This window comes from Musca autumnalis, unplaced genomic scaffold (genome assembly GCF_047663935.1).
Source record: "Musca autumnalis isolate F117 unplaced genomic scaffold, ASM4766393v1 scaffold_5, whole genome shotgun sequence".
Lineage (NCBI taxonomy): Eukaryota > Metazoa > Arthropoda > Insecta > Diptera > Muscidae > Musca > Musca autumnalis.
Genome location: NW_027412088.1, coordinates 99,446,260 through 99,471,815, shown reverse-complemented (window position 1 = coordinate 99,471,815; position 25,556 = coordinate 99,446,260). Strand labels below are relative to the sequence as shown.

The following is a 25,556-nucleotide window of genomic DNA, read 5'->3' as shown; positions in this document are numbered from 1 at the left end:
TCATGTTTTGTTAACTGTGATCTCAAGAGGCTGAAATAAATACAGAATTATTAGTATATAATTTATTTAGCATTATTAAATGTTGATATATTACCGTGACATGTTCTTAATCCATATGTAATGGAATTTATCCCCATCGTTGAGTAAAATCAGGTTAACATGATGTCTCTTTTCCTCTTTTGTAAGGTAGTATGGGCCTTCAATGGAATATCGCTCATATCCGTAAACATTTATGCTGTTTTCGGGGTTGGCTTTTTCAAATTGTTTTACATCCTTTAGAGCCAATGGGAAACTTAAACCCATAAAGTTTAATGTTATTCCTGAATCGAGACGGATGACATCCTGCTTGACATCGACTTTATATGTAGATGTTCTATCGACATTCATTGTTCTCGGGAAACTTAGTGCCGCTACCATACACAATTTAAAGCAATATTCATCTTTATTTTGAATGTTTATGCATGCATGTTTTGTTCTCAATGTTGTTGGTGTTGGGATGAATTGTGACCCACTAGTTAAATTGACTTTGTTAATATTGACGTCAATTTTTAAAAGTTTTTCCAAGGCCCAACCAGAACCTCTTTCTTGAAACTCATCTGATTTGTCGACAAGCTCATTCTCATGGTTGGTAAAGATTTCATCTAGATCATCACCTAGGGACACTATTACAGTCTTTGATATGTGATTAAACACTTGTTCTGTTGCTGTCGACTCGGTAGATTTTGACTGATTCTCTTTTACAGCGGTGGGCTTCACATATTGTCCCTGCAGCTCCATATTGACTTTGATACAATTTTTTTCAATCAACTCAAATTTTAAACATTTTATTATTGAGTATTTTGCGTCTTTTAGAAAATCACGGGGTAATATAATGTCTTTAGTATTTTCCACTTCATAACATGTAATGTTTTGATTGAACGCACTTTTTATAATTTTTATATTTTTTTCCAAATTTTTTCTAACAACACTGCGGTGATTCTCACTTCGAATATGAGATATCATATTCTTCACTGTAACGTTGCACTCTGCACATAGCTTATCGGCCCGATTAATTTTGTCTATTTTAGGTGCATTCATCTGCGATACAGTTGGTTGTTCTTGTTGATTAGTATGTGGTGACAATTGGTGGAATTTTAATTGACTGGCATCGCCAAACAATTGTCCACAATCCTTACAATGCAATTTTACGTGTTTAAAAAATTCGCGTTTAACATTGAAAGAATTTCCACAATAATTACAAATATGGGGAACCATTTTTAAAAGCAATTAGAATTTTGGAATGCGATGTTCTAAATATGGTACCCTTTGTATTAGGCAGACGGGAAGAATTCTGAAATTTGGAATGAGGGTTACTAATGGAGAGTTAGAAAAATGTACCAAAGTTTTTTTGGAAATTCGAACTACAAGTGTATGAAAAATACTAAAAGTTACTAATTTTTGTATTTGGAACAAATCATAACGGTCAATCCTCTGGAGAATTTTCGCAGCCACAAAATTTTCTTTAGCCCTATTTCGATAGGACTTGCGGTTTCCAAGCAAAATCGCGAAGACCTAAAATAAACCTAAAAATGTGAAGATTGACCGCCATTTTTTTTTAAATCCCTCTAGGGATTTTTTCTTGTTTTTGGATTTGTCTCATCTATGAACATTGCTGTTTCAGAATCCCCGTAAACTTCCCAGGTGTTAGCGGTTTTCATTCAAAGTTAGTTATGGTGCACCCTGCATGACATTGTTTTATAGGGGGCCATACAGTCAGTACATTGTCCCAAATTTAACTTCTATATATCAAAAATGGTAAAACCTACGAAGATACCATTGAAGTCAATCTTATAGAGAATTTTCCCTGCTACAACATTTTCTTGAATCCCATTTCGATAGGTCTTGCGGTTTCCAAGCTAATATATCAAAAATGGTAAAACCTACGAAGATACCATTGAAGTCAATCTTATAGAGAATTTTCCCTGCTACAACATTTTCTTGAATCCCATTTCGATAGGTCTTGCGGTTTCCAAGCAAAATCGTGAAAACCTACAAAACCCTAAAAATGTAAACTTTGACCGCAATTTATTTGAAAATCCCGGCAATTCTTTTTGTTTTTTTTTTTTTTATTTGTCTCATCTATGAACATTGTAGTTTCAAAAACCGCAAAAACTTCCCAAGTGTAAGCACCTTTGATTTAAATTTAGTTAAGGCGCACCGTGTCTAGGTAAGCACATTTACCTAGTTGCACTAGGTTGTGCACACTAGGAGCCTTATCTTGTTTCCGTTTCAAATAATAACACACACTTACCCCCAGTTTATGTATTTCGAAACGAAAATGTGTGCGCATGAAAGACACCCAAACTTTAGTTTTTGAAATATGTATTATTTAATTTGCTTTTGCTTCAAAACAAAAAACAAATTTGAAATACACACTCAAATTTGGTAGTTTTTCTTCCGCATTGGTTTTCTTATCGACATACATAAACGGGCCCTTACACACACACATCTATGTACATAATATTTATATACATTTATTTATATTTATACATAATTTATACATAATTTTTATTACAAATCTTATAAAACAAAATATTAAAAATATAAACAGAATAACAAACCCCAATAAATTACCCATAATATTTATGCAAACATAAATAACTCCCTACGAATGATTTTAACTGCAAATGTGATACTCTTGCACCCGTTAGGCGCCATTTGAGAACAAGATATGATACTGCTGTAAAGAGGGCATAGAAACCCAATAACCATATCACCGATTGGCTGTAATCCACATTTGAACTACCAACTAGCTTTAGCAGCCTCTGTGGCTTTTCCATTAAACAGAAAAATTCCGTAGGCGGACATATCAAATCGGGACGATTGAATTTTAATAAGGCCGCCAAAATACCTTCCAGGGAGTGACGCAAACAGCTGCTGTTCATGACAATTCTTTCGAACAAATTCAAGTCGTCCCGTTCGGTGGCATAATTTGCCAAAATAATGCAAACTGACATTGAGGTGGGGCCTAGGAAAAAAGCATGCTACAGGTAAGAGACATAAAGACAAATATTTTAGTTTTGATAATGTAGTTTGAGTGATTTTTTGTGGTAATTCCTTCAAATCTCACCTCTAGCTTTAGTCGAGCTCCAAATATTAAACCCCAACTTGATGCCACCATCGATGTGAGGAACAGTATACCCGTAAACAATGCAAAACGAAAGAGTTGCATCGGTTGATAGCTGATGCAATAGAGAATGGCCGAAGCCGCTATAGACATGATCAAAACTGTCACAACATGTGTTGTTATCAGGGCCGTAAAGTATGAACTCAAACAATACCATTGATTGTAGATTTGTCTTTGGAGATATTTCATTTCAGTGCCCGCTGCAAGAAAAAAATTGGGAAGAGATTTATTTTTAAAATGTGGAGTTTAGTTTTATAAGTTTTTAAAGTGCGGAATAATTCGAATACTTACTTGATAATATTGCTGGACACATTGCTGTAAAGACACACACCACCACAGACAGCATACTAAAGTGGTAGTTGTACATTCCCCAGTAAGCGTTTTGTCCAACGCCAAGATATGCCACACCCACTAATGCAGACAGAAACAGATGCGCAAATACTCTTAAAGCAATGTTGAGCTATAAATAGAAAAGAAAATATGACTGACTTCCGTATTGTATATTGCTTTGCAAATGACAAATAATATAATTTAGAGAATTTTCGTGAAAATGTCCCGTTGGCGCCATGCTAATTACAATGGAAACAAAGATCGTTTGGTTGGCACGGGTTAACGTTAAGCGATCGCCATAACATTTCATATATAAGGTTTTTTGGATCAAACGGAAAACATTTAGCGGGTAGGTATCATTGTGAAGAACAGAATGGCCGCAGATTTAGTGAGGGGATATTTGCATATTCCTCGCGTGGAAAAAGTTGGTATGATCAGTCAAATACGTAACGATTTCAATGGCGTCTGGAGCGAGTGGAATACAGGAAAGGTAGAGGTTAAACGTTTCGGAAATATCACTCCACCTTCAGACGCTCCCTGTTTCATTCTACGGGATTTCTACTTTGATGGCTAACGTGATCGGAACGTAGTCTGCTCGATGTCCTCAAACCGTGTGGAAAAAATCAAAGGCTTTTAATATGTTAAACGTCACTAAATCAGATTTAGTTCCCGACTGATATATGTGGAGATGGCGTGCAGCGCTGTTGTTGTGCCGAGCTGCTTGCGAAATCTATGCTGATGACCGACGCTGGGGACGAGTTAACCATCAAGAGTCTTTCCAAATGGGCGACAAGGGCGAGATCGATAGCGACAGGACAAGAATTTTAGTGAGATACTCAACTTCCGGTTCATCCAGCTGTTTCAACATTACAATTCAGATTCCATCACGATCCAAAGCTTTGGATGATTTAACGTTCCTGATGATGTTCGCAACATCATCCATGGTAAATTGTGGTGGTTTCTCCTCTGCAAGAAGAGATCTAATGCGACATAGTCCTCTTCTCCTCGCCCTATCACCTGCTCGACTACCTGCTATCACCTATCACCTGCTCGACATGTCTACTAAAATGACTTGCGTATCTCTTCGAATCAAAAAGAATTGATATATTTTTATACCCTACACCACACTGTGGTAAGGGGTATTATGTCTTTGTGCATTTGTATGTAACATACAAAAGGAAACGAAATAGAGCCATAGTTCAATTTGGGGATATACATACATACAATCACTTTCTGAGTCGATTTCTGCATGTCCGTCCGTCTGTCCATGTATTTTTGTTCGCAACGTACAAGTCGCATTTTTTGTCCGATTCAGCTGAAAATTGGGGACTACAATTTTTTAGCCATAGGAAGATTTGATATAGCTGGATTGGATATAGCTCCCATATATATTTTCGCCCGATTTCACGTATTTGCTGTACCAAACACGCTATATACGTCCAATTTTGATGAAATTTTGAATGTGTGACTGAATTCGGTCTACAAATAAGTGTGCTAAATTATATCGAAATCGGTTCAGATTTGGATATAGCTCCCATATAAAATTTCGGCCGATTTCACGTATTTTCTGTACGACACACGCTACGTATGTCGGATTTCGATGAAATTTGGAATGTGTGACTGAATTCGGTCTAGAAATAAGTGTCCTAAATTATATCGAAATCGGTTCAGATTTGGATATATCTCCCATATATATTTTCGGCTGATTTCGCGTATTTGCTGCACCAAACACGCTACATAAGTCCGATTTCAATGATATTGGGAATGTGTGACTGAATTCGGTCTGGAAATAAATGTGCCAAATTATATAGAAATCGGTTAAGATATGGATATAGCTCCGATTTATATTTTACAAATTCACAGTGGTGTAGGGTATCATATAGTCGACCCTGCCCGACTTTGATCCTTTCCTTACTGGTTTAAAAGAAATGTTTGTGTACTTTTGGAGTAAAGTTTAGGTGGGTTATGTTGGGGGAACAATTTTAGGGCGGGGAAGTTGAGTGGGGTCAAGTTGAGGACGGCAAATCTTCAGATTATTTAACCACTTGTTCCGCTTATGCTCACCGACCAACCTGTTAACTTTCACTGCCAGCGCTCTGACTCTGGGGTTGGCACGACGAAGCTGATCACGTTCAGTTGCTAATCCAGTCGGCTCTGCTGGGACATTTGGTGAGCGGTTGCAGCAGTTATGATGTCCCGGGACCTCCTTTCTGCTACCCGAACATTAAAAAGGTTGGACAGTTCTCTGAAGCGGCGAATGGTTAACTTTCTGAAACTAGACTAATTAACTTTTCCATGCTAATTAAATTCGCGCGATCTGCTGATGGAGACAATTGTATAGAGATGACACGATTGAAAATATATATATGAGAGCTATACCCAAATCTTAACGGATTTTTGTCAAAATCGGTGAAACTGAAAAAGGGCCAAAGAAAACATCCTATGTTAAATTTGAAGGCTATTTTTAAAAATTGTCCGATTTATAGCAAAATCGGTGAAAGATATATATGGACGCTATATCCAAATCTGTACCGATTTTTGCGAAATTAAATCAAAATCGGTAAATCTGAACAGGGGCCTGAGGAAACAACCGATGTTAAATTTGAAGGCTTTTCATCAAAATTTGAGCGATTTATAGCAAAATCTTGGAATGTTATATATGGGGGTTATATCCAAATCTGAATTGATTTTTGCTAAAATCGGTGAAACTACTCAGGGGCCTAAGAAAATAACACATATTCAATTTGAAGGCTATTCGATCAAAATTGAACGAGTTGTAGCAAAATCGACAAAAAATATATAAGGGGGGCTATATCCAAATCTGAACCAATAGGGACCAAAGTTGAAATTTTTATTCATGTGCCCTCATAAGTACTTGTGCAAAAATTCGTCAATTCTATTTTTGTCCACTTTTGTATGGGAGCGGCAAGACTGTGGGTCATGTTCACGATGCATGTAGCAACATAAGACCCTGTCGCAGTCTTTCACATAAAGGAATTCAGAACTAGCATCGAGATGTGTGATTCTCCCAACATTTTTTGCATTTCACCGAAGCTTGAGTGTGGTGGATGCGGATGTGACAAACCGAGCACATGAATATCAGGCTTTGCCTTTCCTTCTTCCCGGTAAGGACCAAAAAATCCGGAGAAGGCAGAAAAACAATACAATACTCAAACATATGTACACCGAGCTGGCAACCACCGGCGCGCCGGTTCACAATCGTTTTTTATACCCTCCACCATAGGATGGGGGTATATTAAGTTTGTCACTACGTTTGTAACTACTCGAAATAATCATTGTAGACCCCACAAAGTATATATATTCTTGATCAGCGTGCAATTCTACATCGATATAGCCATGTCCGTCCGTCTGTCCGTCTGTCCGTCTGTGGAAATCACTCTAGCGTCCGAACGGATTGACGTAGGTTGATGAAATTTTGGGAAAATATGTTATATTTACGTAGGACTTTTGGTATTGAAAGCGGGCTATGTAGGTCCACGCTTTCGTATAGCCCCCATACAAAATGACGCGTGACGCGTCGTCGTTTTAAGGAATTTTTAAGATATTTGGCCCATTTTACCACCGAATTGGTTGTAATTTGGTACTTTGTGTCTCCAGAGGCCAAAAAATATTCCTACCAAAGTTGGGTTATATAGGTCCACGTTTTGGTATAGCCCCCATATAAGGCCCCATATAAAGTACGCGTCATTTTAATATATTTTGAATGTATTAGACCCATTTGACCACAGAATTGGTTGTAATTTGGTATTTTGTGTCTTCAGAGGCCAGAAAACATTCCTACCAAAGTTGGGTTATATAGGTCCACGTTTTGGTATAGTCCCCACATAAGACCCCTTATAAAGTACGCGTCATTTTAATATATTTTGAATGTATTAGACCCATTTGACCAAAGAATCGGTTGTAACTTTGTATTTTGTGTTTCCAGAGGCTAAGAAACATTTTTACCATAAAATGTGTATATAGGTCCATGTGTTGATATAGCCCCCATAATACAATATCTCCCGATTTTCGATATTTTGAACGTTTTAGCCTCATTATCACACCGATATGGCTGAAATTTGGTATTTAGTCTTCTTTAGGCGTATAAAACTTTCCCCCAGAAATTTGTAGGTATAGGTCCACGCCATCATATAGCCCCCATAGAACGGTACCTTCCGAATTTCGGTACTTTGAAGGTTGTGGCCACATTAATCCACCGAAATGGCTGAAATTTGTGGTGGAGGGTATAAAAAGTTCGGCCCGACCGAACTTAACGCTTTTCTTACTTGTTCCTGGTCTAAATTCTGTAACTTTTAAACGGATAGAGATATTTTCATAATTTTTTTTTTGTTAAACAGATAACACAATCAGCGGTCAAATTCGGTCAGGTATTTGCAGAGAAACTCAAGGTCAAAGTTAAACTTTTGAGTTTTTTACTATTTTTCATAAAACTATCAGTGTTTCTGTGTTTTTTATATCTTCCTATATATTAAAGATCAAGGCCTATAGAAGGTCGGCCATTCAGAGTTCTGTTAACAACTTTTGACAACAAACATAATAGATTTTATATTAATGTGATTTGAGTTTCTTTGTATTTTAAATCACAATAATGTTTTTGACAACAAACATAACAATCAGTAGTGCGATTCTCTAACTCATTTTTTGAGTTACCGACAATTGTCGGTAAAATTAATATGCTTATAAATTCGGTAATTAACGATATTTTTCGGTAAGTTAGCGACCAAAAGAAATTAGTCGTAAAGTTCTACCGATAGCAACAGTGTTGTCAACTTTTATTTGAACTTTTCATTCATAATTTTGCGTTTTAATTTTACCGACATTTGTCGGTAACTCAAAAAATGAGTTAGAGAATCGCACTACTGGTGGGCTTAGTGTCCATCTGTATAAACTGTGTTAAAGATGATCAAACGCCAATAAATAAACTATAAAAATACCAAAAAACTAAAAAAAAAATTTTTTTAAAGAAATTTTTTTTTTCATATTTTTTTTCACAAATTAAAAAAAAAATGCAAAAAAGTTAAATTTTTTCAAAAATTAAAACTTATATAACTCTTATAAAAACTCATATACTCAAAAAATGTCAATTTATGTAAAAAAGCTGTAATTCATATTGTAAACGGTATGGAAAAAACACATTTAGCTATATAATTTAAATAAATTTAAAAAAAGTGTTAAACAACGGAACGCGACGGGTACAAAAGTATATATGGATTAACAGAGGAGACTCTCGGGCATCTCTCTGTGAAAACAGAACATTGTTCCATGTCGTTCCACAAAATTTCTAGTCAACTAAATTTGCAATTTCATAAAATTTAGTACCTGAGGAAAAATAAAATAGCTCATGTAGTGTAAACGCTACGGTAATTTATTTAAATTTTTTAAAGACCACAATCCTACCTACCTTACAAAAAAAATTAACACTGTTATAGTTTCCGAGAAATAGGTAGCTACTTCTTTTTCCAGAAATTTGCAAAAATTACATATCTCCCAAAAATGGGAAAAATATTCGTCCTTAGGGCAACCCACGCCTAACCTTCCAATATTTTAACCTAAGTTTTGGTTTCCTTAGTTTTCCTTTCCTTAATTTGTTTACTATCGAATCCCATATAGAAATTCTTCTTCTTTATTTGCCTATTCGATTTTCGAATGTTGGCGACCAAAATGCAAATATAAGTATAATATTACAATAGTTTGAATTATTAAATATTGTTTATAATATCGGTAAAAGTCTCTCTGTTTCTAGCTTCGCTTAGCAGGTTTATGACGTCACGTATGCCGGTCCATTCTTGGATGTTGTTGATCCACAGAAGTTGTTTCTTCCCTCTTGTCGGCCTTCCTTCAAAGTTTACACGGATAATACTTTGCAGCAGTTTGTATTTTTGATTTCTCATAACGTGTCCCAAGTATGATGTTTTTCGTCTCTTTATGTTATTCAGCAGCTCTTTTTCTCTGTGTAATCTTCTGAGAACTTCATTATTTGATATGAAGTGTGTCCACGATATTTTTAGGATGCGTCGATATGTCCACTTCTCAAAGGCTTCGAGTTTTTTCATATCTACGGATTTTAAGGTCCATGTTTCCACGCCATATAATAGGACAGACCATACATATGTTTTAATATATCTTATTTTAGTTTTTAAGTTTACATTAAGGCTTGTAAAGACTTTTTTATATTTAAAGAATGTGTCTCTAGCCATTTCAATCCTGCAGGCTATTTCTTTAGAAATGTCCCGTTCGTTGTTGATTATAACTCCCAGATATTTAAAGCTTTGGACTCTTTCCACATTTATTTCATTAATTTTTAATGGGGCCGCATTAGTATATGTATGGCGTTTACTGATAACCATGTATTTCGTTTTGTTGATATTAATTTTAAGACCGTATTTTTCGCTGCAAGTGGTCAGCCTGTTGACGAGTTCTTGAAGTCCTGACATATTATCAGCTATAAGAGTGGTGTCATCAGCATACCTTATGTTGTTAATGAACGTTCCATTTACATATATTCCTTTCCGGATATCATTTATTGATTCTTTGAATATTCGTTCAGCGTATATATTGAAAAGTAGAGGGGACAGGACACAACCTTGTCTAACACCTCTAGAAATATTAATATTTTCAGTCAGTTCGCCATTGACGTTGACTTGCGCTGTTTGGTGCCAGTACAAACTTTTTATGCATTCAAGCTCCTTGCCTTCTACTCCAACGGACAATAAAATCTCTATCATTTTGTCATGTTGGACCGTGTCAAATGCTTTTTCATAATCAATAAAGCATATGAACACGTCCTTCTGCGAATTTCGGCATTTTTGAACTAACGCTTGTAAGGCGAATAAAGCTTCGCGGGTTCCCACCAAACTGGGTGGTCCCCATTGCATTTTCACATTTCCGGTAAATTCTGGAGTGAATAATCTTTAGAAATATTTTGAGTGCGTGGCTCATTAGACTAATTAATCGATAGTCATTACAAAATTTTGGACGAGTTTTCTTAGGAATGGTTATAAAAATGGATGTGAGCCAATCTTTGGGATATTTACTAGTTTCGTAAACATAATTAAAAAGTTTCGTCAGAAGGTTAATGTTTTCACCATCAATTAACTTCAACAATTCGGAAGGAATCTCGTCTGGTCCACATGCTTTTTTATCTTTTAGCGCCTTTACTGCTGTTTCAACCTCCGATCTTGTGATAGATGTCCCAGATAATTGTTGACCTACCGGCCTTTCGTAGATGGACCGATTTTCGTCAGTAAAAAGGATTTTTATATACTTGCTCCATATGTTTTTCTTGTCTATAGTATCCAAAACAGGTTCATTATGTTCATTGTATAGTACTTTAGGTATTCCTCTGTTGTATATTCCAGCAGCTTCCTTAATTGTTTTATGAAGATTGAAGTCGTCATGTAATTGTTGCAATCTCTCTATTTCTCTGCATTGATCATTAAGATATTCATTTTTGGCATGGCGTATATTAATCTGTATTTCTCTATTTATTTCGTAGTACAGTTCGTAATTCGTATTCTTATATTTTCGCCGTTCTTCCATTAAGTCCAGTATTTGTTTTGTCATCCAATCTTTTCTTTGTGGCTTTTCTGTATAGGACAGATTATTGTCAGCAATAGTTTTAATGGCGCATTTTATGGATTCCCAAATATTTTCTACATTTTCATTGTTGACTGAGGTTAGTTCGTGGCTTAAAAGTTGTTTCACATTGGCTCGAACTGTTTGATCCTGTAGTTTCTGTATATCAATCTTTTTATTTTGTTTGGTCCGCTTAGCATATGCAGAAATTTTAATTCGTAATTTAGACATTAATAGGTTATGATCCGATGGCACGTCCGCCCCCGGGTATGTCGACGTCTTTTTTATGCTTGAGCTAAAGCGCTTGTTTATAAGAATATAATCGATCTGATTTCTAATAACATTGTCATTTCTGTCTATTGGCGATTTCCATGTAAAAAAACGTCTTGCAGGCAAGCTAAACAAGGTGTTAGTTATTATCATTTTGTATTCTTGACAGAATTGTACAAGTCTGTCACCTCTTTCGTTTCTTGATCCTAAACCGTATTGACCCGTAATTCCAGGAACCATGTGTTTTCCCACTTTCGCATTAAAATCACCTTGGATAATGGTAATTTCGTGAGATTTTGTTAATCTTAGTAAGTCGTTGATTTCATCTTTGCTTTTGTCAGCAGCGGGAGCATATACTTGAATTATATTTATTTTTACTGGTTTTGTGTCGAGTTGTATAAACATAGTTCGGTCCGATTTCGGTATGTAATCTGTTACGAATCTTGCTATACTTTCCTTCATGATTATTCCTACTCCATTCCTATGGTTTCTATCCAGATTTCCAGAATAAAAGATTTTCATGTTTTGCGAAGTGAAATCTCCACTATCAGGCCACCAAGTTTCGCACACTCCTAGTATATCTATATTCAGTTTTTTCATTTCAGATATTGCGTTTGCTAATTTGCCAGATTCATATAGACTTCGTATATTCCATGTTCCGATATTTAAAGTATTTATTGTTTTACCTCCGGGGATTCTTAACACCCTCTCGTTTCCGGAGAATGAGGGCCGTATATTGTTGTTCATATTCATAGATGCATGGTTTACAAGGGATCTTACTTCAGTGGTTTCCCGTTGCCTTCTGAAGGGTTTAAAGTTTTCCGTCTACAAATTCAGTTTGTTTTATAAAACAAACTTTTGATTTTTGGCCAGAAAAATCAATTTCTGAACTACCGTACGCCGGCCCGAACACGGATGTTATATGGTTCCGGATCAATCCAATGTCGAAGAACTTTGAGATTTTGTTGTAATTATTTTCATGTGTGTTTTGGCCTGTTCCTTTACTTTTGAAAATTGTAAAACCGGCAAAAGTAGTAGAAGTTGTAGACTGCTCCCATATAAATTGTATGGTGTCAGAAGTAAAGGAACGCTTTTCGAGTAAAAAGTGGTAAAACTTGAAGATTCTTGCACGTAAAGGAACAGAGCTTTTATTATATAATCGATTCATTTATTGTACAGCAAATACATGGTGCTCTTGAACCAACGTTAAATGATAGGAGCTTTCACCTGGGAAGTTTTTGCTGATTCTGAAATTGCAATATTCATAGATGAGAAAAATCAAAAAAACAAAAAAAATCTCCGGAGCGCTTTTTAATAAATCGCGGTTAAAGTTCACATTTTTAGGTTTATTTTAGGTTTTCGCGATTTTGCTTGGAAACCGCAAGTCCTATCGAAATGGGGCTAAAGAAAATGTGCTAGCTGTGAAAATTCTGTACAAAATTGACTTTTATGATATCTTCGTAGATAGAATTTTCACTGCTAATCCCCTAAAAATGTGAACTTTGACCACAATTTATTTTAAATTGCTCCGGCGATTGTTGAACATTGAGTTTCAGAATCCGCAAAAACTTCCCAGATGTAAGTACCTTTCATTTAAAGTTGGTTCAAGAGCACCGTGAATAGTTTCAAAACTTACCTTATCACGACAAGTGCTAATAAGTATCCTCTGGACTAGGCACTTATATTGTAACCACCACGAAGTTTTAAGGGATTCATTTAATTCCATAACGGATTCCATTTCAGAATTTTTCGCAGATTTCTTATCATTATTTTGTATCTGTTCATTTTGCAAGATATTCTCATAAATTGGGCGCCATTTGATTACTTTGCCATTATCAACAGCTGTTACCATTTTATCGTGAAAGTTACCATAGGCATGGCTTGCTGCTTCGATGACTATATGAAGAAAGTTTGATAATTTGTGTATTAAGGTAAGATTTAAGGCTAGATTATAATGCTGTCGCTAAGAATCATGGCCCAATTAACAGCTGATCGTGTCCAAAATACTCTTTTGTGATTGAATCACAGTAAGAACACAATTTTGACATTTAAATAAAAACATCATGATAAGAAGCTTTTGCTGGGGAACCTGTTAGTTGGGCTATGGCTAGAATAAAACACTTACGAAAATCGGCTGGATTATAATGCCTCGGGCACGTCAGACCAAATTCTTCCAAATATTCGACTATATTTTGAACAGCGCCCTGATAGACACATTGCCCCTCGGCCATTGTATAAATATTGTCAATCAATTGTAACAACCGAAAAGAAGGTGAGTGCAGGGTGCATATGACAGTGTGCCCACTTTGGGCTAACTGCTTTAGCTGCAATAAACACTGATAGGCGGCGGATTCATCCAAACCTCTAAAAGTGGCAACATTTTTTAGATCAAAGCCAAACTTCTTCTCCATGGTACAATAATATTCAACTTACGTTGTTGGTTCATCGAGAAATATCACCACGGGTTTAGTAATTAGTTCCACTGCAATACACACCCGTTTTAGTTCGCCACCTGATAAATTTGATATTTTTGTATTTGCCTGTTCTTCCAGACCAAAAAATTCCAAAAGTGATGAGATTGTGGCAGAACGCTCTTGTAGGGTACAGAGAGGGTTTAATTTAAACTTGGAAGCCATAATCATTGTTTCCATAACTGTAAAATATGGAGCCATATGATCCTCTTGGAGGACATAACGGGAAATTTTACTAAATGTGTCTCTATTTAGTGGTCTATCGTCAATAAAGATGTTATCCGTAGCACGTTTAATTCTGAAAAAATGCACAAAGAAAATATAGATATTAAAAAAAAACATTGTAGCTGGCTGTGAAAAATAAAAGTTAATAGAGGCAAATATGGCAATTAAGAATTCGTTGAAAAAGGAAGATTATGTCCGTTAAAAATATATTCATTCTATTTGGCACTGGTATTCATTGTGACCATATTTGCCGGTAAAAAATGTACTGTCATTGTTTTTCTTCGATTTCGATATCAATGCCAGATAATCAGGGCAGATATCACAATAGAAATTAGAGGGTCCACTCAAATGGAACGTGACTATCTTAAAATGTATGTACTGTTTAATAAAATCGGCATTATTCAGCATTATCAGGAAATTGTTATTATTGTGGAATCAATAATCAAGGTAACGTTTTATATGGCAGCTAAACCAAAATCATTGACCTATGTCAACAACTTTTGGCAAGGTCCCCAAGAAAAAAACGATTCTGTTGTGAAATGACCATGAAAACGAACCGAAACAATCTTTATAATTGTTCCGAAACAGACAGAGAAACGTTTTCTGGTCTTGAAGATCTTAAGTAAAATTCTACATCTTTGTGTTTATTTCAGCTTTAGTCCATATTTTGTTGTATTCAAGTATTTGAATAACAACAAAATGTTTTACAGTGGATATGAAATTGATTAGTTGCGGGCGGAGGGTAGGGAATACTATAGTTTCAGTTGTCACCAAACAACTTCATCAGTTCCCTTTTCCGCCGACTCTGTATCGATAAACAGGTCAATAAGCCCATCCAGCAAATTAAACAAAATGAGAAATTTGCTTTATGGCCCTAAAACTGATTACCCTACAATTTGAGTCGAACTAAAGAATTTCATATCCACCACTGTTTTTATGTCGTCTTTGCTTCGCAAAGAATACGAACATAGGAGTGTTGCTTCAATAAGCGGGGGTAAAAACCAGTGTTTGAATTTGCTGCTAGTTTTTCACAGCACAGCACAAGGTCTATGCTGGCGCTGTGAAAGTGACGCAGCATAGCACATAGTCACAGCATCAAAAATAAAAACGAGTGCTATTGCTATGCTGTGCTGTTTTCAAAAGCAAAATCGAAAACTGTTGCTGTGCTATGCTGCGAACATAAACGTAGCATAGCACAAGGTCTATGCTGTGCTTCTGAAATCTTCACAGCACATAGCATAGCATAGTCATCAAAATCAAAAACGAATGCTGTTGCTATGCTCTGCTGCGAACATAAAAGTAGCATAGCACATGGTCTATGCTGTGCTTCTGAAATCTTCACAGCACATAGCATAGCATAGCCATCAAAATCAAAAACGAATGCTATTGCTATGCTGTGCTGTTTTCAAAAACAAAAACGAAAACTGTTGCTGTGCTATGCTACGAACATAAAAGTAGTATAGCACATAGCACAGTCATGAAATCGAAAAACGATTGCTGTGCTCTGCTGTGCTGTAAACATTTCTACATAGCATAGCATAATTAATGTTAACCCAGCAAACTCACTAACCCCCATTATTATAAATAAGCTTTCTTTGGTTTTAGTTTGGATTTTTCGATCAGATTTTTTAGCGTTCCGGTTAAAATAATATTAAAATGTGAAAATTATATTTTTAATGTCTTCAAATTCGTTTATATTGCGTTTTCAAATACATCCAATAGTAAAAGATAACTTATAATAATGGCCCTATGAGTTGTTCAGTGCTGTTTATTGCTTACAAGGTACATACATGGTACTTTTTTGATCGATTGGATAATAAATGTGGTCTATAGAGTGATTTTCTGAAAATTCGCCTTTGGCCCTATAAAATGGGGACCAATTTTAATTTTAATTTGTATTGGCGAATTTTCACTTTACAGATCACATTTATTGTCCAATCGATGAAAACAGTTTACAAGCGAGTAATCCCACAAAGATTTTTGAAAATCGGGTCAGATTTTAATTTTGGCTATATAAAGGGCCCATGGAAACTTTGAGGCACCAGTGGCACGTGTTAACATACTCCGATTGAGCTCAAACTCTGTCAATCTTAATTTTTAACAAAACTAAACGTTTTAGGAGGGTGCCGCATAAAAATTGGGCATCGATTTTTAAAACCACTCTAGTACATATATTAAAACAGGTACAAGTGGCAATAACATGCATTTAGAAACTCGAAGTTCGCTTCCATAAGCCATAGACGCCAATAGCGAGAATTTTATTAAATTTCATGAAATTAGGCGTTCTTAGATCGAATTCTCCACTACATCAATTTCACGATTTTACTCTACTGTGGAACTTGATCTAGAAACACAAAATGTTATTAAGTTGTTTAATGAAATGAAATGCTAGTGTGATTACCGACTAAATAAATTAGTTTCAAGAAACTATTGTTACTATATTTATACCCCCAGAGGGTATTTACACTTTGATACGACCATGGTTTTAGACCCCAAGTATGTTTGTATGATATCCGTTTCAGACAATTTTGAGTAGATCTAGAAATGTCCGTCCGTCTGTCTGTCGGTCTGTCTGGCTGGCTGGTGCGCACGATAAGTCTCGAACGGATCAATCGATTCGGTTTAAATGTTGGGTATCGAAATATTTTGTCCAGATTTGATTTAAGTTCGAAGATGGGCCATATAGGTCTACTCCTTCAGGTACCTCCCCCACAAATGTTCAAAAATTGTCGCAAAATTTGTGCGCACGATAACTCTCGAAGGGAGTAACCGAATTGAACCAAATTTTGCATATGGTAATACTACCTCTAGGCATACATCAGGTTCGAATATGGATTATATCGGGCCACTCCTTCAGGTACCTCCCACACAAAATTTGAAATAAGTGCAGTTTAGTGACACCTCACGAATCGTTATGAAATTTTTTGTAACAGGATGTTCGTGCGGCCTCTTTTACGTCATTGTAATTTTTTTTGAGGGCAAGTCCATAGTTCCCGAGATAATGGCGCATAACCTCAAAAAACGCTGCACTATGTCGCGAGTTCGAATAAACGGTGGCCAAATATAAAAGGAGTTGGCGTTGTCAGATGAATTTTGGCATAAATACTTATAGTTCACTGACAATGTTGAGACTCAATCGGTCCACTCCTTCGGGTACTTCCCACAGAAAATTTCGGTAAAGTTCAGTTTAGGGCCTGTTCAAGAATCGCTTTGATTTTTGTTGTAGCAACTTGCATCCACTGCCCCTCATATAACGGTATAATCTTCATCAGGGCCAAGTCTACTTCCTGAGAAAAGTCCACAATTTGGTCTTTGTAATATTTTGTGCAAACTTAGTTTAAGTTCGAAGATAAGTCATATCGTTTCACTCCTTCATGTACCTCCCCCACAAAATTTAAAAAATGTTCGAAAAAATTGTGCACACGATAACTCTTGATGGGAGTGACCGATTTGGTTCATACTTTACACATCCTAAAATATCTACCAGATATAGATCAGGTTCGAATATGGACTATATTTGTCCACCCATTCGTGTACCTCCCACACAAAATTTTGGATAAATTCACTTTAAGACCTGCTCTCGAATCACTTTGATTTTTAATTAAAAGACAATAAAAAGACAATAATAAATAAACACTTTGGTTTTTGTTGAAACAACTTGCATTAGCTGTTTCAATAACGACAGTAAAAGTTTTTTCAGAGGCAAGTCCATACTTCTTGAGAAAAGAGCCCGTAAGTTGTAAAAAACCTCTATGGCACCATATGTAGTGCCTGGAAGGCTCGAACCGAATATATTACCGAACATAGCTATATTATGTTTTTCGCAGGCTAGTGTGATAATCCTATCCATACTTTTGTCGGTGCATACGGCCAACATTTTGAAACCCCCCCTAAATACATAAGTTTTTTTTGGGAAAAAAAGTATTTCTATCCATACAGGATGAGGGTATATCTCTGTCGGCAAGGCCGACTGATACTTTTTTACTTGTTTTATAATATTTTGTGTCAAATTTGTTATATTTTAGCGGTCTATCGAAATGTTTTTATATTTGTTTGTCCTAAGAATAGTTTTAGAACGATCAATTATTCAATATTTTCTTTGAAATTTTGTTATCTATAACAACAATTATTTAGTTGCAGAACATACAGGAATGTTTGGGCTTTTTACAGTAGACCAATAATAATAATCAGCAAATAGTCATGGGGTTTCTTTCCTTATTTCTCAAATTTTTCATTCAGGTAAAGAGATTCGTAACAATTTGACATAAGAGATTTTTTGGTACTTTAAAAAATTATATATTACTGTTTTGTCAATTAATAGACATAGTAGTGTGTTAAAAATATCGAAATGTGCATTTAGTCATGGTTTCACAGGTCAATAGCAAATTCTGTTATATTTCAAATACATACTTCTTTGCCATCAAACATTTTTTTGGGTTATGTTTGATGTTATGCTGTTGATTTTGTTCATAGCACAGTACAGCAATAGTTTTCGTTTTTGTTTTCTTGACTGCGGCTATTTACTATGCTGTTGAAATGTCTGCAGCACAGCATAGCAACAGCATTCGTTTTTGATTTTGATGACTATGCTATGCTATGTGCTGTGAAAATTTCAGAAGCACAGCATAGACCATGTGCTATGCTACTTTTATGTTCGCAGCACAGCATAGCAACAGCATTCGTTTTTGATTTTGATGACTATGCTATGCTATGTGCTGTGAAGATTTCAGAAGCACAGCATAGACCATGTGCTATGCTACTTTTATGTTCGCAGCATAGCACAGCAACAGTTTTCGATTTTGTTTTTGAAAACAGCACAGCATAGCAATAGCATATTTTTAGTGATTTCAGTGCTGTGCTGGTAGCAAATTCAAACACTGGTAAAAACAACAAGAAAGTTGTTTTTGCATTACGCATTGGTCAACAAGGCCGTGCTGATGCCTATTATTGTTGTTGACGTTTTTTATTGTTGGACTGCAGAATTTTACATCTTTGTGTTTATTTCAGCTTTAGTCCATATTTTGTTGTATTCAAGTATTTGAATAACAACAAAATGTTTTACAGTGGATATGAAATTGATTAGTTGCGGGCAGAGGGTAGGGAATACTATAGTTTCAGTTGTCACCAAACAACTTCATCAGTTCCCTTTTCCGCCGACTCTGTATCGATAAACAGGTCAATAAGCCCATCCAGCAAATTAAACAAAATGAGAAATTTGCTATATGGCCCTAAAACTGATTACCCTACAATTTGAGTCGAACTAAAGAATTTTATATCCACCACTGTTTTTATGTCGTCTTTGCTTTGCAAAGAATACGAACATAGGAGTGTTGCTTCAAAAAAAACGCCAACAACAATAATAGGCATCAGCACGGCCTTGTTGATCAATGCGTAATGCAAAAACAACAACTTTCTCGTTGTTTTACCCCCGCTTATTGAAGCAACACTCCTATGTTCGTATTCTTTGCAAAGCAAAGACGACATAAAAACAGTGGTGGATATGAAATTCTTTAGTTCGACTCGTTAAAAAATTCCCGTTTTCTGGTCTTGAAGATCTTCTGAAAAATTCTTTAAAAATTCCATGTTTTTTGGTCTTGAAGATCCTCAGAAAAATTCTTTAAAAAATTCACGTTTTCTGGTCTTGAAGATCTTCAGAAAAATTCTTTAAACAATTCTGTTTTCGGGTCTTGAAGATCTTCAGAGAAAATTCTTTAAAAAATCCGCGTTTGCTGGTCTTAATGATCTTCAGAGTAAATTCTTTAATCTTCAGAAAAATTCTTAAAAAAATTCACGTTTTCTGTTCTTGAAGATCTTCAGAAAAATTCTTAAAAAAAAATCCACGTTTTCTGTTCTTGAAGATCTTCAGAAAAATTCTTTAAAAAAATTATGTTTTGTGGTCTTGAAGATCCTCAGAAAAATTCTTTAAAAATTCCACGTTTTCTGGTCTTGAAGACCTTCAGAAAAGTCCTTTAAAAAAATCCACGTTTTCTGGTCTTGAAGACCTTCAGAAAAATTCTTTAAAAAATCCACGTTTTGTGGTCTTGAAGATCTTCAGAAAAATTCTTTAACAATTCCACGTTTTCTGGTCTTGAAGATCTTCAGAAAAATTCTTTAAAAATTTCACGTTTTCTGGTTTTAAAAATCTTCAGAAAAATTCTTTAAAAAAAATCCATGCTTTCTAGTCTTGAAGATCTTCAGAAAAATTCTTAAAAATCCACGTTTTCTGGTCTTGAAGATCTTCAGAAAAATTCTTTAAAAAAATCTACGTTTTCTTGTCTTGAAGATCTTCAGAAAAATTCTTAAAAAATCCACGTTTCCTGGTCATAAAGATCTTCAGAAAAATTCTTTAAAAATTCCACGTTTTCTGGTCTTGAAGATCTTCTGAAAATCTCTTTAAAATTTCCACGTTTTCTTCTCTTGAAGATCTTCAGAAAAAAATCTTTAAAATTCCACGTTTTCTGGTCTTGAAGATCCTCAGAAAAATTCTTTAAAAATTCTACGTTTTCTGGTCTTGAAGATCTTCTGACAAATTTTTTAAAAGTTCTATTGTCTTGAAGATCTTGAGAAAAATTCGTTAAAAAATTCCCGTTTTCTGGTCTTGAAGATCTTCGGAAAAATTCTTTAAAAATTCCATGTTTTTTGGTCTTGAAGATCCTCAGAAAAATTCTTAAAAAAATCCACGTTTTCTGGTGTTGAAGATCTTCAGAAAAATTCTTAAAAAATCCACGTTTTCTGGTATTGAAGATCTTCAGAAAAATTCTTAAAAAATCCACGTTTTCTGGTCTTGAAGATTTTCAAAAAATTCTTTAAAAATTCCACGTTTTCTGGTCTTGAAGATCTTCAGAAAAATTCTTAAAAAAATCCACGTTTTCTGGTCTTGAAGATCTTCAGAAAAATTCTTAAAAAATCCACGTTTTCTGGTCTTGAAGATCTTCAGAAAAATTCTTTAAAAATTCCACGTCTTCTGGCCTTGAAGATCCTCAGAAAAATTCTTTAAAAATTTCACATTTTCTGGTTTTGAAGATATTCTGAAAAATTCTTTAAAATTTCCACGTTTTCTGGTCCTGAAGATCTTCAGAAAAATTCTTTAAAAAATTCCCGTTTTCTGGTCTTGAAGATATTCAAAAAAAATCTTTAAAAAATCCGCGTTTTCTAGTTCTGATAATCTTCAGAAAAATTCTATAAAAAATACGCGTTTTCTGGTCTTGATGATCTTCAGAAAAATTCTATAAAAAATACGCGTTTTCTGGTCTTGAATATCTTCAGAAAAATTCTTTAAAAAATCTACTATTTTATGGCCTTAAAGAACTTCAGAAAAATTGCTAAAAAAATATCCTAGTTTTCTGGTCTTGAAGATATTCAAAAAAATTCTTTAAAAAATCTACATTTTATGGTCTTGAGGATCTTCAGAAAAATTCTTTAAAAAATCCACGATTTCTGGTCTTGAAGATCGTCAGTAAAAATTTTTAAAAAAATCCACGTTTTCTGGTCTTGAAGATCTTCAGAAAAATACTTTAAAAATTCCACGTTTTCTGGTCTTAAACATCTTCAGAAAAATTCTTTAAAAATTCCACGTTTTTTGTATTGAAGCTCTTAGAAAAATTCGTTAAAAAATCCACGTTTTCTGGTCTTGAAGATCTTCCGAAAAATTCTTTAAAAATTCCACGTTTTCTGGTCTGGAAGATCTTCCGAAAAATTCTTTAAAAATTCCACGTTTTCTGGTCTTGAAAATCTTCAGAAAATTTCTTTAAAATAATCCATGTTTTCTGGTTTTGAAGATCTTCAGAAAAATTCTTTAAAAAATCCACTTTTTCTGGTCTTGAAGATCTTCAGACAAATTCTTTAAAAATTCCACGTCTTCTGGTCTTAAAGATCATCAGAAAATTCTTTAAAAATTCTCTGTTTTCTGGTCTTGAAGATCCTCAGAAAAATTCTTTAAAAATTCCACGTTTTCTGGTCTGGAAGATCTTCCGAAAAATTCTTTAAAAATTCCACGTTTTCTGGTCTGGAAGATCTTCCGAAAAATTCTTTAAAAATTCCACGTTTTCTGGTCTGGAAGATCTTCCGAAAAATTCTTTAAAAATTCCACGTTTTCTGGTCTTGAAAATCTTCAGAAAATTTCTTTAAAATAATCCATGTTTTCTGGTTTTGAAGATCTTCAGAAAAATTCTTTAAAAAATCCACTTTTTCTGGTCTTGAAGATCTTCAGACAAATTCTTTAAAAATTCCACGTCTTCTGGTCTTAAAGATCATCAGAAAATTCTTTAAAAATTCCCTGTTTTCTGGTCTTGAAGATCCTCAGAAAAATTCTTTAAAAATTCCACGTCTTCTGGTCTTGAAGATCCTCAGAAAAATTCTTTAAAAATTCCACGTCTTCTGGCCTTGAAGATCCTCAGAAAGATTCTTTAAAAATTCCACGTTTTCTGGTCTTGAAGATCTTCAGAAAAATTCTTTAAAAAATCCACGTTTTCTGGTCTTGAAGATCGTCAGTAAAATTTTTTAAAAAAATCCACGTTTTCTGGTCTGGAAGATCTTCCGAAAAATTCTTTAAAAATTCCACGTTTTCTGGTCTTGAAGATCTTCAGAAAAATTCTTTTCTAAGTAAAGTAAATAAATAATTCATTTTAAGAGGTATCGCGAGAAAAAAGGAGAGGAGAAACATTTATTATGGAAAAAATTAAATACCGCTGTTACGATTACAGTTACAATAAAGTCATTGGTATCATTAATAATGTAATACTTACCTATAACCTGCCAGCAGGTTTATAAGCGTTGTTTTTCCACATCCTGATGGGCCTAGAATGGCAGTCAATTCACCAGCACGAAATTCACCACTTAATCCTTTTAACATTTGTTTCTGTCCTTTTATTTAAAATACCAAACAAGAAACAATAAAATAAATTTAAATATTAACTTGTAGTCTCTTAACATAATACACATTCAGTAGAGTGTTCCAAAAAAACAAATATTGATTATTGAAATCGATACCCTGCAATTTGATATCGATATCGTGAAAATCTACGGTTGGCCCTTGAACAGTTTTTGCATCGACATTTTTATTAAATCCTTCCTAATTTTGTCCTTTGGTTTTTTTTAGATTATGTCTACTACCTTAAATATACGTAGTCCGTCCTACTCGTCAAAACCCTTTGAACAAAGGAAATATCGTTCCTCGAACGTTAAAACAATAAAGAATACAGTCTACTGAGAATAGAAAAAATACTTTCAAATTATGTTCTCTTTTTGTACCCTCTGTCTTTAGACTAATCGAAATAATGGTTTTAGACCCCAAGTATGTTTGGACGAAATCCGTTTCAGACAATTTGGAGTCGATTTAGATATGTTCGTCTGTCTGGCTGGCTGGTGCGAACGATAACTCTCGAACGAATTAGCAGATTTGAACCAAATTTTGCACTTCGTATTATTTTATTTTTAGTTTAAGTTCGGAGATGGCCATATCGGTCCAATCATTCGGGTACCTCCCACACAAAGTTTAAAAAATTTTCCGTAAAATAGTGTAAAAGATAACTATCGAAGGGAAATATCGGTCCTAACTTTGCACATCGTATTATTCCTTCTAGATATAGATCGGGTTTGAATATAGACTATATCGGTCCACTCCGTCGGGTACCTTTCACAATTCGTATAAAGTGAAGTTTAAGAGCTCCTCTCGGATCGTCTTGAATTTTTTTCAGAAGGTTGTCCTTGCGACCGCCTTTATGACGGTACAATTTTTTTTCTTCGTGCGATATTGGCCTTAATATTCCAAGAAACCCTGACGGCACCAACCAAAATGGCAAATCCGCAAGATAATTCTCGCAAAAGTTTCTGATTGGTGCTTACTTTGCACCTCATATTATTATACCGGTCCACTCCTTCGGGTACCTCCCACACAAAATTCGGAAAAAGTAAAGTTTAAGAGCTCCTCTCGCATCGTTGTGATTCTTTTTTTTTTTTTGGAAGGTTGTTCTATCGGCCTCATTTCAAACGGTACAATGCTTTTCCGGAGTAAGTCAATACTTCCTGAGATAATGGTATAAGCACCAAAACCCTCCTTGTTCTTAGACCGATTTTTTCTTCCGTTCTTTTTGGAAAATGGTCCTACTTACTTTCGTCTTTCATCTCCATATTTGAGTTTTGCGCTTTAAATTTTATTTGTTGCGATTTTGTAGAATGCCTGCTCCGAATTCTTTCGGTCCGTGCCGGGACGGAGTAAAACCCAGGACCAATATATCTGTGCTCAGTTTGTCACATCCGCATCTTCACCCACATCCAACCTTCGGTGAGATGCAATAGATGTCAGGAGTGCTCTGGACTTGTCCACGTGAGGGACTACGACAGGGACTATGTTGCTGCATGCTGCGTGAACACAGTCCTCAGTGAGTCGTCGTCGGATTACGAAACTCCCTCGTCGTCTGACTACGAAACTCCCCGCAGTCCCCTCGACAACAACCGCACACGCAGCCTTTAACACCAGCCTTTGTTGTCCCAATCCCAGAGAATGCATCCTTTTTGCAATTTAATTGCAATGGACTCCGAGGTAAGATCGAGGAAATAGTAGATTTCATGAGTCGGAAGAACATCAAGGTCGCTGCGGTGCAAGAAACCAAGCTCAACAACAACTGTAGCTTACAACATTGTGATGGTTACAATGTGCTAAGGAGAGATCGCACCAGTAGTGGAGGTGGGGGATTAGCTTTGCTATTGCACCAGTCTGTCCAATACAGACCTATCTGTATTGGACATGGAATGTATGGGGGTAGCAGTCAGGTGTGGAACTGCCGAGATAGAGTTGCTGAACGTACACATCCCACCGAGAAATAGCTGTATCTCAGTTTACGTGCCTAACATAAGCCCGATTTTTGGAAGGTCATAATCGTCTGGTCTTGGGGGACTTTAATGCGCATCGTGAGATGTGGCATTCGGCCTTCTGAAACGACCAGAGAGGTACAGCGCTGGCTGAGCAGATTGACAGCTCTACGTTTTGCACGGTCAATGAGGACGATCCTACCAGAATTAGAGGAGAGTGTCACAGCTCGCCAGACATAACCATCGTGTCACCTGGTCTGACAAATGACGTTATCTGGCAACCCCTCATTTCCCTTGGATCAGACCATCTCCCCATAATTGTCTCCATTAGCAGACCACCCGATTTCATTACCTCTGAACGCCGCACATTCGTCAATCATAAGAAAGCTGATTGGCCGGGTTTCAGAGAGTACACCAATCACCGCTTCAGAGAACTGCCCAATCCTTTTTATGTTCGGGTAGCGGAAAGGACGTTCCGAGACATCATCACTGCTGCAGCCGCTCGCCATATCCCTGCTGGTAGAATACCCGAAGTAAGGCCAAACTTCCCAGCAGAGGCGACGGGATTAGCAAATGAGCGTGATGAGCTTCGCCGAACCAACCCCAATGACCCCAGAGTCAGGGAGCTGACACTGGAAGTTAACAGGCTGGTCGGCGAGCATAAGCGGAACAAGTGGTTAAATCATCTG

General features: G+C 35.8%; 1 protein-coding gene across 1 annotated transcript; it reads right to left on the bottom strand.

Moving 5' to 3' along the window:
* On the bottom strand, positions 1–22,911 carry LOC141386703 (ATP-binding cassette sub-family G member 1-like). The gene is made up of 8 exons (XM_073955621.1): positions 22,803–22,911; positions 13,796–14,131; positions 13,488–13,726; positions 12,999–13,258; positions 3,458–3,626; positions 3,110–3,366; positions 2,649–3,023; positions 1–30 (listed from the first exon to the last, which is right to left on the bottom strand). Exons 1-8 carry the CDS (start codon positions 22,907–22,909, stop codon positions 1–3), a joined length of 1,773 nt encoding a protein of 590 aa, XP_073811722.1. The 5' UTR covers positions 22,910–22,911.
* Between the last annotated feature and the right edge of the window lie 2,645 nt (positions 22,912–25,556).